At 44.8% G+C, this 15,931-nt stretch overlaps 1 protein-coding gene across 1 annotated transcript; it reads left to right on the top strand.

Annotated features, from left to right (window-relative positions):
* The first annotated feature begins 287 nt into the window (after positions 1–287).
* Positions 288–13,114, top strand: LOC141971999 (organic solute transporter subunit alpha-like). The gene is made up of 8 exons (XM_074929726.1): positions 288–408; positions 1,695–1,846; positions 1,963–2,036; positions 3,602–3,760; positions 6,737–6,848; positions 7,742–7,888; positions 9,270–9,375; positions 9,841–13,114. The coding sequence occupies exons 1-8, from the start codon at positions 330–332 to the stop codon at positions 10,026–10,028; spliced, it is 1,017 nt and encodes a 338-aa protein (XP_074785827.1). The 5' UTR covers positions 288–329; the 3' UTR covers positions 10,029–13,114.
* The last annotated feature ends 2,817 nt before the right edge of the window (positions 13,115–15,931 follow it).

The raw sequence follows: 15,931 nt of genomic DNA, 5'->3' as shown, positions 1-15,931 counted from the left end.
GGGCTCGCTGCACCTCCGCGGAGGCCGAGCCAGGACCAGCCGGGACACGGCTGCTGGCGGATGGAGCGGGGGCGAGGGGGGCGCGTCGCCCCCCCGGGCTCGGCGCTGTGCCCCACGCCGGTGTTCGGGGCCGCTGGGCGCCAGGAGGCAGCGCGGAGGCCGGGCCCTGCGCGCCGCCCGCCCGGCCCCGGCCCCGGGCTAATCATTAACCGCCCCCCGGCGGCGCCGAGCGGCCCGGGCTGGGCACCGCGTCTCCCGCGCTCGCCAGGGACCAGCCGGCGGGCACCGGCCCCTCGGCTCTGCCCGGGCACGGCGGCGGCCGCGCCGCCATGGAGGGCGAGGCCAACGGGACCCACCACCCGTCCTGCGCCGCCCGCCAGCCGCCCTACTCGCAGGAGCTTCTCCAGAGTAAGTGCGGCCGCCCGCGCCGGGCCGGGGCGAGGCGTGAGGGAGAGGGGGGCCGCCCGCTGCCCCCCCGCCTGCCGTTAACGGCCGCGCCGCCCGCAGCGCCCACCGGCGGCGGCTGCCCCTGCCCCTGCCCGCCCCGGCGAGGGAATCCTTCGGCCAGAAGCAGGCGGCCGTCAGTCCCGGCCCGAGCTCCGCCTGGCCGGGGGCCGAGCTGCCTCCGGCTTCGGGGAGGGGAGCGAGGAGAGCGCGGCCCCCAGCGCTGCGGGGCTGAGAGAAGTCGGCGGCGGGCGGGGAGGGCCGGGGGGGGCCTCCCGGTAGGGGCCGAACCGAGCGCTGCAGCGGCCACAGACCCGCGCCTGGCCCGGGGCTCCCCCGTGGCGGGGTCCGAGGTGTGCAGATGCCCGCCGAGACGGGGGCTGCCCCGCCCGCAGCAGAGTCTGGAGCGGGCGCTGTTGTGGAGCCCGTGAGGGTAAAGAGGCTGGGGCCGAGGCTCACCTTCGCAGGCGCTGCTCGGTATGCCTTTAGGCGGGCCACAGCCACAGCGGGAGTTAGAACCAGGGATGAGCATGAACTTCTCCTCAGTTAAGCATGACAAATACACCCCAACCATCAGCCGCGGGTAGAAGTTGATATCCATACCTAGTGTCAGTGGAGGCATAAACCCCATCAGCCCTGGGTAGATGTTGATATCCATATCCAGCTTTAAGGGAGAAGTTAAAAGGAATTTGGTGAAGGCATCAAGTTTTTTCTCAGGCTAGATATATCAGGGGCTTATCTTTACATTGCTTGTGTGCACCACAAACTTCCACCGAGCCCTTAAAAAGTTTGCATGCCTGAGGAAGTTATGCACAAAACGTGCCTATGAACATACAATGGAAGCAAAGAACTAATACTGAGTAAATACATTTTTGCTTGTAGTCAGCCTGGAAAAGTTCCCGGAATATTTATTTACTGTATTTATATATGTTCTGTTACGTATTTACGTCATCTAAGGACATTTGTCCTGGAACTCCACCTTTCTGAAGGAGACTTTTGCATAATGCTTTGAGAACATGCAGGCATATTCTTCCCATATGCTCTCTGTGGATCGTGGAAACATCTGGCCATGAACTTAAGTATTTGAATCATCCTGTGGAGGCAATGGTCTCTCTATGTAGCTAAGGATGAGTGCAAGTCTTTGCAGAAATAGGGCTAAGAAGCTCCTCAGAGATTGTGTCCTTACATTAAATGTTTGGAATGCTTATTAAATAAATCAGAACTGTCTCTTTTTTTCTCTCTCTCTTCAGGCCTTGACCTACCAGGAAGACTTCTCTTTGCAATCTTGACTCTGATGGCGCTAATTGCCAATCTTGTGTTTATAGAGGAAGCGGTCTACATCTACAGGAAAATCCCCTCCTCCAAAAGATCAATCATAATTTGGATTAATGCTGCAGCTCCAGTAAGTTACCATGGAAAAGAGATAAAATTGAACGTTGAAAATGGGGTTTCCCCAAAAATCCACATGAACCTGCTTTATCTCTGCCCTTCTTACAACCCTCCTCCCTTTCTCTGTAGGTGATTGCTACTACTTCATGCATTGGCATGTGGATTCCTCGCTCAACAATGTTTACAGATTTCACAGCAGCCATGTGAGTATTCTGCTTGTTTCTAGATGTTGCCCCAAACCCTGAATTTCTTCCCTTTAAACATCTGCTGCTCTTGGTAAACACAGTCATTTTGTAAATTTAACAATTTAGTAATTTTTGGTTTGAGTTGAAATCTCTTGGCAGCTCTTTTCTGAGAGGTGGAATATGCTGAAGCAGTTCCACAGTACTACAGTCCCCTAGTGTGGGAACCTCAGTATGAAAGATCTGTGACTCGCATGTAATTGATCCCTCAGATTGACAGTAGCTTTGAAGCAGTACTCTTTCTTTCCTCTCTCTGTGTGTCATGTGGAATGAGATTCTGACCTGTGACTCCTTCTCTGTGCTTTTACTAATGATGAGCCGTGGAGGTCTATTATTAATGGTGGCAAGTGAACCTCCGATGAGTATATCAGTGTAAAAATGTTCCACAGTTCTTCTGATAAAAGCTGCTTCTGTACGAGCATGACAGCTCTGACATGCACAGAGAAGAAGAGAGAAGTGTGATCTTCGCTTTCTGGAGGAGGTGGCCCAGCCCTGGTAGGCAGAGACAGGTGGGGGGATGCTCTGGCCTTGGGTACTCCATAGTTGATTTGGGGATGATTTTGGAACCCACTGCAGGATGGTATCAGACTCGCATGAATAGCCTCACCTCACGTCACACTGCGTTTGCCAGAAGAGTAGAGTAAAGAACGAGGGAAAACAGTAGCAGGGAACACTGTTAGCATGAAGCAATTTGTGCAGGTAGTGCAGCTTGCCAGAAACTTCCAAAGATCTGGTCCTATGGCACTTCAAGACTGAATCCTCGCTCCTCCCTTGCCCAAGCTGCAGGTTCCCATCCACTCACTTGCATCCACTACCACTCAGTCTCCAGCTGCACAGCAAGCTCCTTCAAGGAGGCAGTGCAGCTGAAGAGGACCTCTTTTATCTGGAGAGGTTGCATTTCAGTGAATCAGTTCCCTAAAATAATTTGAGGCAGGGAGGAAAGGGTGGTTGCACAATCTGTAGTTGCTGGGAAAGGTCGGGAATGTGCAGCTGATGTAGGGAGAGGTGGCATTGCAGCAGTCAGTGCTTGGATCAGCTTTGGCTGCAGAGGAGCCACACCCTGACTGGGCCAACACATTCAATGATAGCTATATATATATATATATGAACCTGGACATTTTTGTTGTTGGGTTTTTGGGTTTGTTTTTTTTAAGAGGAGGAAGAGGACTGTTTCTAAGAAGTTTGGACCAGACAGGACTAAGATAACTGATGGAAAAATATGGCCATAATGACTTGGGCCAGAAAAGCCTGTGCTTTAATACTGTCTCCGCCACCAGCCACCAGTTTGGCTTTGGGAAATTCTACAGCTGCTCTGTGTCTCGCTTTATTCCTCTTTTGCTGAGGTTAGGGCAATTCTGGTCCTCCAAGGTGATGGAAAGCAGAAGGTTTTTCACAGCTAGTGCTAGAATTTTTGTTGATTGCAAAGTGCAAGATGTAAAAACCCTGGACAGAAGGTGGCACTGGCCTGCACAGGCATACGACAGACACACAGGCAAGTTCAAACTAGCATTTTCTTCCTCTCCTAGATTTTTTGCCATAGTTATCCACAAGTTCCTGATGATGATGATTAAAGAGTGCGGAGGTCAAAAGCTGCTCCTCAGGCGGTTTGAAAATGGTCGCTTCAAGATCAGCACCGGTCCCTGCTGTTGCTGCTGCCTTTGCCTCCCTCGCGTGCGCATCACTAGGTGAGTTGCCCTTTAAGATTTCCGAGCTGGAAAACGGGTGCTGGAATTCAGCCAACTTGGCAAGGCCAGGCTTACAGCAAAGCGCCTCCTTGCTTCCCGAAAGTCAGTCTCAAGCCATTTCTTTTAAACAGTGCCATCACTTTGGGGCTGTATACCACCACTAATTTATTTCGGTTTTGTAATACAGAATTTTGCGTAAGAGTCGAGAACACGAGCTCTCGCAGTTTAACCCAGTGCAGTGTTCCCACTCATACTAATGCTGAGCACTGTTTTATCTCCTCAACTAATCCCAGTCTCTTCCAAAAAACCATTTCTATAGTAAGCAGTGGTGTGTGGGAGGAGGAATTTCTACGCTAGAAAACCTAATAATTGAGATTTCAGTTTCTTTTCATTCCAGAAGGGAACAAATATCTCCAAATTGGGTATTTTTCACAAGCAGAACTGTCAAATTGAGGCAGTCTTGAAAGAAAATGTCTTACTTTGATGAAATTGAACTGGTTTATTCTGATTTTTACTTTAAAACTACTTCATATTAAAATAATTCTTAGAGAAAAACCCAGATCTAATCCCTGAAAAGCTTTGATCTCAATGAAATGGCATTGTCTGGTGAGGAAAACTCAAATATTTTCTTCTACTAAACTTAGTATTAATGCACTTTTGAGAAGTGGGGTGTGGATGGAGAGCTGCACCTGCAGGAGACAATATACTGTAACATAAATCCTGCCTCCTTTGAGCACTGCCTTGTGGGGCTCCTCCTCTGTCTAGTGTCACCCTGTCATTTACACACCACTCCAAAGCCTGGAAGCCTCATGTGTTTCCCAGGGTTTCCTACTGGCACAGAGTATGAGAATGTTTCTGTCACTAAGAGCAAAAGCTGAAGGACTGAATGTACAAGACAGAGACTTTTCTATGAGGGCCTGGACACTGGTGTCAAAGGGACCTTAGGAATGTTGTGGTCTGGTTAAGTGAAAGCAGTTTGTGATGCACTTGAAAAAATTCTTATTTTTTATTGTAATAATTCTTCTTTAAACTGCCTCATTCAGTTTTAGAATTTAAACTCTTGCTTCCGTCATTTTATTGTTACAGAGTAACACTAATTATTTACATGGAGGGAGCACCAAGAAGAATAGGTAGTAAACGAACCAAAAAATATATCTTTAAAAATGGATGTAATACAATGACATGAAATCAGCAACTACTGATAGGGATCTAAATGAATCCTATTAATTTTCATTGGCATTGGTTTAGGCTCATTTCAGCAGTCAGAGCTGAAGAAATGCCATGGGACAGAGCTGGGCTATAGATCTAATGTGTCACCAGTATATTTGGGTTTTTTTCTGTATCGGTCACCCTCTGTATAGGTTGTAGTAGCTAGGAGCTTGGGAGAGGATCCTCTACTGTGCCCTCCTGTTGGTGAGTCCAGTGACAGCTTATGCAGGATATTAGCTAATATTAACTCCTTTCAGGAGCTAGATAGTGTCTACAACTGCTGGGAGGAAGGACAGCTGTCAAAAAAAAAAAAAAAGCTTTTTTCTCTGCAGAGGACTTAGAGCTCCTTCTCTGGTGTCTGTAGCACTGGGAAGCCCATACATTGTCACTGCTTCTTACTTCTAGCCTTTTCCCATTACAAGGTACATGTTCTTTCTAAAATATGAGCATGCTATACCAGAGAAAGGTCAGTCTCACATTCCTCCCGTAGGTATCTTTTGAGGAAACAGGGAGGTAGGGATTCATTCTTTAAAAAAAACATATACTATCGAGCAGTTCTGGGAAAGCTGACAGGGTGTAGTAGGCAGATGAGGCAAAGTAACAAGCTGTACAACAGGGAGAGATGTGGCAGAAGAGGTCTGACGGTGAAGAAAGGTAGACCTGCGTTGACAAGGGAAACAACTCGTGGCATTGCAGTGACTGCACTGTTTGTGATGCTATTCTTTAAAGCCTTTGGGAATAATAAATCTTTGAAAAGGCACACACACTAAGTGGCTGGCCAGTTGCAAACATGTGTTTGTGCTGTTCATAATCCTGTGGTTACTAGCTATATTATTTGTGCAATTCCTTGTTCCTGGTTCGTGGCTATATCCTGTAGCATACTAAATGGCAGCCTGTTGTCTGCTGGGGCATCTCCAATGGCAGTCTCAAGGACCCAGGGAGCTACAGCGAAGAAACATTGACAGTAGGGGAAGTACTACACAGTAATAGACTAAAACGTGAGCCAGCCATAGCAGCCACAACTTGTCCTGTGAAGGCTGAAGGAGAGTTCAGGTCAGTCAGCTTTCATGCCCTCTGTTAGAAAGTGCCTCTGCCCCTTTCCTGGTGGCCTTTGATGCTGGCTGGCCAGGTTACTGTGTCTGGGCTGAGTTCTGGACCCAGTTTGTACTGACAAAAGTAAGGAAATCCTTAGCTGTCCTGTTAGCCTTGTGCAGTTTGCCAAGTGAATGATAGTTCCTTTCTTCTCTTAGAGTACAGAGGAACAAAATCAGATGTTTACATGATAGTAGTCATGATGCATTGAAAAACTACCAGTCCTTTCACCTAGGTCTGTATGATTCCCTTTCTTGATCTACCATAGGACTAGGAAGTGTCTGAACAGGAAGGCTGATTACCAAATTTCATCAGAAAATTGAAATAGTAAGGCAACAAGGCAAGAGCGAGTGGCATTACTATTCAGAAACCGGTTATGCTGCTACTGGCTCTCTGGTTAGCTTCAGGGCAGAGAAACATCACATTTTGCCCAGCATTGGTTAGTATGTCATTTCTGCAGAACAGGAAAAGTACTATTTTTTTAGAAACTCTACTAAATAAACACTGGGTAATTCTTGGAAAGATTTTCTAATCCTGAAGCTGTTCCTCCCCAGATTTTCACCACATGCTACAGGAGTGGAAAAGTTTTGCAGCTGACAGTATCCAAAAAATGTTATTAAGGTTGCTAATAAGATCTTGGCCTATGTGATTTTTTTTTTTTTTTTTTTTGGCCAGGCGAACACTCTTTTGGCTGAAGCTGGGCACCTTTCAGTTTGCTTTCCTTCGACCCGTGTTCATGTTTTTATCAATAGTGCTTTGGACTAATGGCAATTACACCCTTTACAGTGTAAGTAAATACTTCAATTAGAGATGTCCACAAAAATCCATAGGTTTTAGGGCTGATGTTAGTATCTTAGCCTACAACTAAACTGTGAAATCTGGGAGCACTTCCAAGAGAGTCCTTACTGTATTCTTTTGAGACCCTGAAGCATGTAATTTCTGCCTTTCCCCAGACTCTCCATTTCCTGGCTTCTCTTGGAAAGAAACCCAGGGTGGGTTGGTCATCAGTTATGCTCCAATATGTTTCTCAGCTTGTATGGTAGAATAGCAGGACTGCAAGTTGCCCTGTGAGATGTACCTGTCCTGTATTTTGTAAGGTGCAGCCTTAAGAAAGAAGTGTATGTACTGGCACGCAAACAGGAAACCTAATTCTGTGTTTTTCTGCAAATCATGGTGATTTTTCTATCTGCACAAAGTAGAAAAGATAGTACTGTACTCCTGCTTTGTACCAGGTAAACTGCAAGATGATGGAGAAGTCTATATCTGCTAATAGTTTTGTACCTCTTGGATAACTCAGCTTAAAAGTAGCACATTTTTCTTGTTGTTTCATAGTATAAAATAAATGATGGCTCTCAGATGTCACACTGAATATGCTCTCATGAGCTGCTGAGCATTCCCAGGTGCTACTGGGGTCAGATTGAGGGATTGTGTCACTTGTTACCTTCTCAGGCTGAACAGCTTTACAGTGTGTGCCTGCTGGATGAGAGCGCTGTGCTAAGACTCCAGTTGGTACTGGGCAGTTTCCCCATGCAAACCCCAGTGACTTCTGCTGCCATCAGCTTTCATGGAGACAGAAACAAGAATTTTAACATCTGCATCATCCAGTTCACAACTTCTTCCTGGAAACAGTAAAATGCACTGGAAAGTTTCATACGTACGCTTGTTTGATTTGCTTCTCAGTTATCTCCCAAAGGAGCTGCAATATGGATTAGCTGCTTCGTTGGTGTCCTCACCATTACTGCTCTGTGGCCAGTTGCAATCATGTTTCAACAAGTTAGGACTCTCCTCACCTGTAAGAACATCATCCCAAAGTTTGCTCTTTATCAGGTGAGAAGTTTAATATTTCTGATAGGAATTTATCTCAACTGCTGATATAACATTGTCTTTCTGGCTGTTGGTCCTTTGTTGAAAAGTTCTAGTATTTTTTTTTTCCCATTAAATACACTGCAAAGGCATATTTTTATCTGATTAAAGCTGCATCCCTTTGAAGTATGCTCCTTGGCTGCTGTTCAGTTTCAGCTTGAGCCAATTTACCTCTAGTCTCTCAGGAGTGCTGGAGATGCGAAAGCTGCATAAAATCCATTTATCTTTAGGCAACTGAAATCAAAACAGCACCTTCTGCAGGGCTTGAAGGAAGCTTTGTAAATGCAGTATCCTGAAACACAATGTTAAAATGCTGGTGTGTACTTATAAAAACTAGGAAAGGATGTGGAGCATTGTATGGGTGGCTGTTGTTTGAACTGTTTCAGCATGTCACAATGTTCTGTTTTGACAATATTTTTCTTGGCCATTCTGCACTTTAGTGTTAGATAATAATGAAAATATTGGCTGGGAATCATTAAATAGTAAGGAGAAGAACCAGATAGGTTAGACTGAAAAAGCCCAGGGACAGGGCCACCCTCTTCCGTATCACCCTAAAGAGAGCACAGCAGAATCCTTGGATATGCATCCTTCCTGAACAGGACATATAGGAAGGCTGGTGCACTAAGGTCTCTGTTAAGTAAATTACCAAGCACTTACAAATGCAATAAAAGGATAGTCACACCTGAAAAGCTGCATTAGGTTTAGGATGGCAAACTGTTAATGCAAGGGTTTATACTCAGGCAGTTACACCAGCAGCTAGAGAGACACTTGGATGTCCCCAGGGCAGCAAAGGCCTAGCTCAGCGAATAGCAGGTAATATGATGAATAAGTGATTCTTGCTAAACCCAAGCTGCGAAGAGCCCTTATCCCTTCTGGCAAAGAAGCCGGTCTCGTATAACTTGGGGACCACCACGTCTCCCTGCTGTGGCAAAAAGAGTCAACAGAAAAAATGTTCTTTGAGTCCTGCCTCTGCTAAAGGAGAACATAGCTTATAGGTAAGATTAACAGGAAGTTTTTAAAACATTGTTGCCTATTATTCAGAGCTCCGTATTGTTTAAAATCCCAGCTGGGAGGTCTGTTTATATTGCCCCCCCCCAAATGAAGGGCTGAGAAGAAACAGTTTTCAAACAGAAGTTTAGTTTAATGCTTGCATTCAGAGCACTATCATCCTGACCTAAAGATGAATTCTGCAGAATGGCAGGCAGCCTGCTGGTAGATGGTAGGAGAGGGAGGGCAGGGAAGGAGGAATGAGACAAAAGAGGGTCTGTTATGAAAACAGAATTGTTATATGAACTATAAACCTTTTTCTGGTAGCTAAGGCATCAGTTTTCTCTTTCTGTTGCAGTTTATTCTCATTCTGAACCACCTGCAGACAGCTATTATCAACATCTTGGCTATGCAAAGAATCATTCCATGTGCTCCACCACTCTCCTCTTCAGCAAGAGGAGCATGTAAGTTCTTTTGGGAACGATGCTCTTCATTTATTTATAAAGGTGCCAGTTCAGTGTTGCTAACTGTGATATCTGGTGTTTTCCCAAAATACTGATTTTCCAGGGTCATGCAGCTTTTGAAGAATCTCAGCTTTTACTTAAAAAACAGTAACAAAAGTTTTATAGCTGTCATAGTCATGGAGAAAAACTCGATAATGGGAAGAGTTGGAATCAGAAATGAAAGGAAAAGAAATCAACATGCATAATTACTGTTAAATCTCTTCCATTTTGGATGCATAACTTATTACATGCTTATTGATGGACATTACTGTAATTCTGTAACTGATTTTATTGCCAAGTGTGAGAGAGACTCCATTATAGGGACAGGATGGTAGAGTTTATTTCTTCTGCACAGATGAAAATTAATGTCAGGTATTCATTTTGTGTTTGATAGTCATTTCCTCCTTTTTTTTTTTTTTTTGGCAGATATGACCCAGCAGCTCCTCATCATGGAAATGTTTCTGATAACCCTAATGTCAAGGGTAGTCTATCGGAGAAGATACGATGACCTAGAGCCTCCAGAGTGTACAGTTGAAGAAGCTGGGGATAACAAGCAGACTTCTAAGATTATCCTGAATGGTGCAGTTAGTGAAGATGGATTTCCAAGGGTTTAGAAGCCCCCTGTGCTCCTCTTCTGCAGGAGCTGGAAACTCAGCTTCAGGAGCTTGTATATTTTGCACCACAAATAGCTACTGCCCATGTCAGAAAAACTTCTGACATAAATGTTTGTGAGCTGTAGTACTGAGAGGACCACTAGTGAAAAGATAACCCTGTTTATTCTCCAGTGATATATACATGGTGTGAGTGTTTTCAGAACATGTAATTTAGTAAGATTTCATACCATGTACTTTTATGCTGTTATTGAGCACTTGATGGTAGCCAAACTGTCTCACAATGTGATTTTATTTTATTTTTTAGCTATTAGAATGGCTATGATTTATTTAATCCAGAGTCATTCTTATTCATCTCTCTTGACTTTTTAAAATCTTATTTCACCCTGGATTGCTGTCATATATTCAACACAGCATTTTTCCATCCTTCCTCCATTAAAATTTATCAGCTCTCTCTCTATGCCATGAGCTCACCATAGCTAATTCTGATCAGTAAATACATTTGCATATGTTTGTTCCGAAATCCCCAAGCCTCTCTGGGCTCTCCAGCTACAGAAATGATGATGTCTGTAGGGCAAGACTTTTTACACTCCGTAGCAATTCATCTCCTAACTTGGTAAAGACACAGTAGCTGTTTGTAAATATGTCACTAGCAGGTGTTCTTCCTAGGGACAGCAGGTACTCTGTCATTGACCTGGGAAAAAAGTGTGAATTAAGAGTCTGAGATATCTTCTGGCACTAGTCTGAGTTATTTGGTGCTTTGGTTCTCTGCTTGGAAAACAGGAATAATGATACTTGGAATACTTGTGCTAATAGTGTCTCTGGGGATAAGAGCAATTGAAAGGCACATTGGGGTTGGTTGACAGCCACCTGAATGTGAGCCAGCAGCGTTCCCAGGTGGCCGAGAAGGCCAGTAGCATCCTGGTTTATATCAGAAACATCATGGCCAGCAGGGCTAGGGAAGTGATTGTCCCCCTGTACTTGGCACTGGTGAGGCCACACCTCAAATACTGCGTTCAGTCCCTTCACTATAAGAAAGACACTGAGGTGCTGGAGGGAGTCCAGAGAAGGGCAACAAAGCTGGTGAAGGGTCTAGAGAACAGGTCTTATGAGGAGCGGCTGAAGGAACTGGAGTTGTTTAGCCTGAAGAAAAGGAGGTTCAGGGGAGACCTTATCACCCTCTACAACTCCCTGAAAGCAGATTGTAGAGAGGTGGGTGTCAGTCTCTTCTCCTAAATAACGAGTGATAGGATGAGAGGAAATGGCCTCAAGTTGTGCCAGGGGAGGTTTAGACTGGATATTAGCAAAGTTCCTACACTGAAAGGGTTGTCAAGCATTGGAACAGGCTGCCCAGGGAAGTGGTGGACTCGCCATCCCTGAAGGTATTTAAAAGACAAGTAGATGTGGCACTTAAGGACACGGTTCAGTGGTGGACTTGGCAGTGTTAGGTTAAGAGTTGAACTCGATGATCTTAAAGGTCTTTTCCAACTGAAACGATTCTAGGATTCTTATGCCACTGGGCTGCTGCTCGCTGTTGCCTTGTAACGTGATGAGCTGTGTTGGTTGTTCAGGAGTTGGAGGATCTGAACAAAGGACGTGCCTGCCTGTTCCCTTCGAAGGGATGCTGTCTGCTGGGCCAATGCTTAACAGGTCAATTTATATTAAAAATTGAGAGTGGCTTGACAGCCCCAACGGTGATTTGGAAATATTGGTGTACAAATTATAGTGAAATAGTTTCTGTGTTGGACTGGACATAAATAACTTGCAAAAACCTTCATTTGGCACACTCAACTTAGGGTACATATGTTACTTCATATGGCTTTGATACCAGTTTTGCATGTCACTCAGTTAACTCTGTGCAGGTGGTTAAATATAGAGAAATTGTAGGAGGGACTTGTGTGTGTATGTGCGCACTGGGAGAATCACGAAGGTTTATGGTTGGACTCGATGATTTTAAAGGTCTTTTCCAACCTAAATGATTCTGTGGAATCTCTTTCAAAAAATTCCTGCCTCCCCAGCTTCTTCACCCCAAATCTGACCTGCCCAGGCATCCAGTAGGACTTCAAGAATCACAGGATCTTTTCCATTCACGCTCATTGCTCCTTTTTGCATAAACTTTTTTTTTACTTTTTGCAAGTGGTCCTGTTCTTGGATGAACTCAGTTGCTTTGCTTTAGTTCACTACAATTAATAAAATGACACTGTGTTTAGTAAGCATTTGGATGTTCTGTTTGTTGGGATGGGAGGTGCAGCACCATATACTAGCACTTGTCTATCCTCATCTAGTCTGATCCCCAGAAGTGAATACTCAATCCATGCAGCAAGAATGCTTATTCCATATGTAGGCTGGGAAAATGTTTCATGTTGGAAAAGATGTTAATAACATCTTTCACTTACATTGTATCAAATATAACTTCTCATCAGAGCAAAGCTAGGCAGATAGAATCATAGAATCAAAGAATGGTTTGGGTTGGAAGGGACCTTTAAAGATCATCTAGTCCAACCCCTCTGCCTTGGCCAGGGACACCTTCCACTAGACCAGGTTGCTCAAAGCCCCGTCCAACCTGGCCTTGAACACTGCCAGGGAGGGGGCAGCCACAGCTTCTCTGGGCAACTTGTGCCCGTGTTTCACCAACCTCATAATAAAAAATTTCTTCCTTATATCTAGTTAGAATGTGCCCTCTTTTAGTTTAAAACCATCACCCTTTGTCCTATCACAACAGGCCCTACTAAAGAATTTCTCCCCATCTTTCCTGTAGGCCCCCTTTAAGTACAGGAAGGCTGCTTTAAGGTCTCCCCAGAGCCTTCTCTTCTCCAGGCTAAACCCCGACTCTCTCAGCCTGTCCACATGGTGGAGGTGCTCCAGGCCCCTGATCATCTTCATGGTCTCCTCTGGACCTGCTCCAACAGATAGTGGGGCTTTAGTTTACACTGAATTAAAAAAATGCTTTCAGTTTGGGAGTTCCTGGAAAATATTTTGAAAATAGTTAGTGAACCATCTGGAAGTAGAAAAGAGGACTGAATTAAACAAAATGTTTTCTTTCTGACTGAAGTCAGAAATAGTGTTCAATCTTTTTTTAAGCAGGCAGTCTGGGAACTTAATACAGATTCTTGAACTGCATTAATGTGAGAGGATCTGCACTTTTCCCTTGAAAAATATTTTAGGTGAAAATTTTCACTCTGCATTAGCTGGGATCAGCTAACATATTCTTAACATGAGAAATCTTCTTAATGTATTTTAACATTATGGCTATTGGTGTATTCCTGATGTTGCTTTATATCAGTGTAGTCTAGGCCACAGGTACCTATGTAGACTTGCAGAGCAGTACTTAATTTTATAGTGGCATTGGGAGTGGTTGACTGTGAGTTCAAGCAGCTTCAAAATTAGAAAATAAAATATTTTGAGTTGGTAAAGAATCTTTGTGAATTGTTGTGGAAAAGACTTTAATTACTAGAGCAAATGAGACAAATGAGCATTACTGGAAAATGTTTTCTGTAGTGGTTCTGTGAGGGTCATGACTTGGTGGGTGGGATCTGTGGCATAGAAGAGCAGATCCATGTGCCGTAGCATGGACAGTGTATTTGAAAACAGATGGAGAGTATGAAGGTGTGGTGGTCTCTGTAGGTCTGGCGAAGGCAGCTGCTGGGGCACAGCAAGAGTCTTCACTCATCGCTCTTGGTCTGACATCTGTCGTGTCTCTGAAGTGTCTGTTAAATACATCTTGTAAACATCAGCATGGGCCTGGTTTAGCCACAGGTATCACTAGCTGTTATGTGTTTGGATAGATATTTAATATTTGCTGTGATATTCATCTGACATGTTTCAGCAATAAAATGTACCATGATGGCTGTCAAGCAGACTTCAGATTTGGCAGCAAAGATGTTTCTTCTTGCTGTGTACAGTCATGAAGGTATCTTTCCAAAAAACACTTGCTTACACAGAACCCTTTTCAGGGCAAAATTGGATGTACTTTATCTTAAATATGTGCCTAAGTGCTTTCCTGAGATACAACATATGTGAATGCAGCAGAATGTATGGGTCTTATTGTTACAAATGGGGGTGGGGGTGTCTGAGCTTTTTAAATTAATAATTTCTTGCCCACCTGTCACTCAGGCCAGTAGCTGTGGCCTGCCTGATCGAGGTGCAGCATCTAGGTAGGTGCCTGGGAGCTGGCAGCCTGGGGCAGCAGGTGGCCTGCATTGCAGTGCATTCGTTCAGGTGCTCTTGAAATTAAGACACTGCAAATCACAACCTCCAGGTTGGACCTTAGACAGTCTGAGTATGGAAAAACAAAACAGAACGCCGGAAATTCCTCCAGTCTCAGTTCTGATAAGGATCCCTTTCAGGTCAGTGAAAAAAAAATTCAATGTGTTTGTGATTAAAGGATTTGAAAACATTTAATGAAAGCTAGAAGATAAATTTCACAACTCATTTTATACAGCTGATGTAAAGTAATGAGTGTTAAGGTGAGCACGTAACCTTTATGTTATGTTTGCTTGGGGTTATTGTGTGAGGAAGGGTAAAGGTAGTTTTATCAGTGTCTTTTGTGATAATAAAAGGCATCACCACCACTAAATAGAAAGCTAAGTATACATAGAGATGTGTGATCGAAGGTTAAGAGAGTTGAGGCATTTGGAAGCAATTAATGAGAACACAAGGGAAAAGATGAGTTATGTGTTCTGGGGGGCCATGTGCTGAAGGTGCAGGTGTGGAGGTGAACACTGACCATGGAACCTCCTGAAGCGTGACAGAGGGGTGTGCAGCATGAGCAGCACACGCTCAGGGCAGGGCGAGTGAATGCTAGGGCTGGCAAACAAAAGCTGCTCAGTGCTCTTCTTTCCCATCTGTTATTCAAGCTATTATTTTTAAAACACCACTGAGTGCCTCCTGTTCCAGAAGACCAGGGTGCAGGCTCCTGTTGGCTGCAGCGTAGGCAGCACTGGAACCTTGAAGAGGTCCCCCCAGCAGACCTGGCAGTGGCGAGCTGTCATTCCCTAGGTAGGGCTAGCTTTGGGGGGCAGTGAAGGGTGTATTTAAGTGCATGCCTTTGTGTTTCACCTTCGACAGCAGCAAAGGCCTCATGACTTCATACCCAAAGGATTTGTTTAAGGTGTTAACAGGGTGCTCTGTTGATTATAGACCTTTCTGTCCCTATCTCCCCTCTCCAATCGTCTTGCCTGTTCTTGCATGCTCCCTCTTGCCCCTGCCTCGTTCTCCCTGTCTAAGAGGAAAAAGATGGGGTGCTCCTGAGGCTGGACTGTGGAAGGAGATGCACAGGTGTCAGTTCATGCCTACAGACCTGCAGCAGCCAGACAACAGAACCTCCTTTCTATGCAGTGTCTGTTTCCAAGGAAAGGCCAAGGGAAAAAAAAAACCAAGAGTACAAGAGCTGAACTGTGATCCCATGGTTCCCAGAGCTAAGGCAGGTGATGAAGTTAGGTAGCACAGGAAGGTTACAAACAGTGGTAAACTGAACAAGTTGGGGAATAGGTAGGTGTAAGTGGTAGAGAAACCCAGAAGAAACCTCATGGATAGCTGAGAGGAGGACAGCAGCCATTTGCTACACAGCTGATGAAAATGCTAGGTCAGTTGCAGCAATTCCACCTATTCAACACACTGCCACTGGGCTTCCTTACTCTTAAACAAGGTCTGACTGCTGCTGACAGTTTGAATGCTACTGCTTTTACCAACAGCCATTCCTTCAGGACAGTTCACAAATCTGCTTGCACCTCCCCAGCTCCCAGGTAAAATGGATCACTATTTTAAAGACACAATTTGTGGGGAAAGACGGCTAAATAACACACTGGTTTTTGTTTGGGTTTTTTTGTTGTGGGGTGGGGTTTTTTTGGGTTTGTTTGGTTGTTTTTTTTGGGGTTTTTTTTACTGCTTTAGATCCTTTAAAAAGT

This window comes from Athene noctua, chromosome 1 (assembly GCF_965140245.1).
Source record: "Athene noctua chromosome 1, bAthNoc1.hap1.1, whole genome shotgun sequence".
In the NCBI taxonomy this organism is placed as follows: domain Eukaryota; kingdom Metazoa; phylum Chordata; class Aves; order Strigiformes; family Strigidae; genus Athene; species Athene noctua.
The sequence above is the reverse complement of the archived record's forward strand: the minus strand, read 5'-3'. Positions and strand labels throughout refer to the sequence as shown.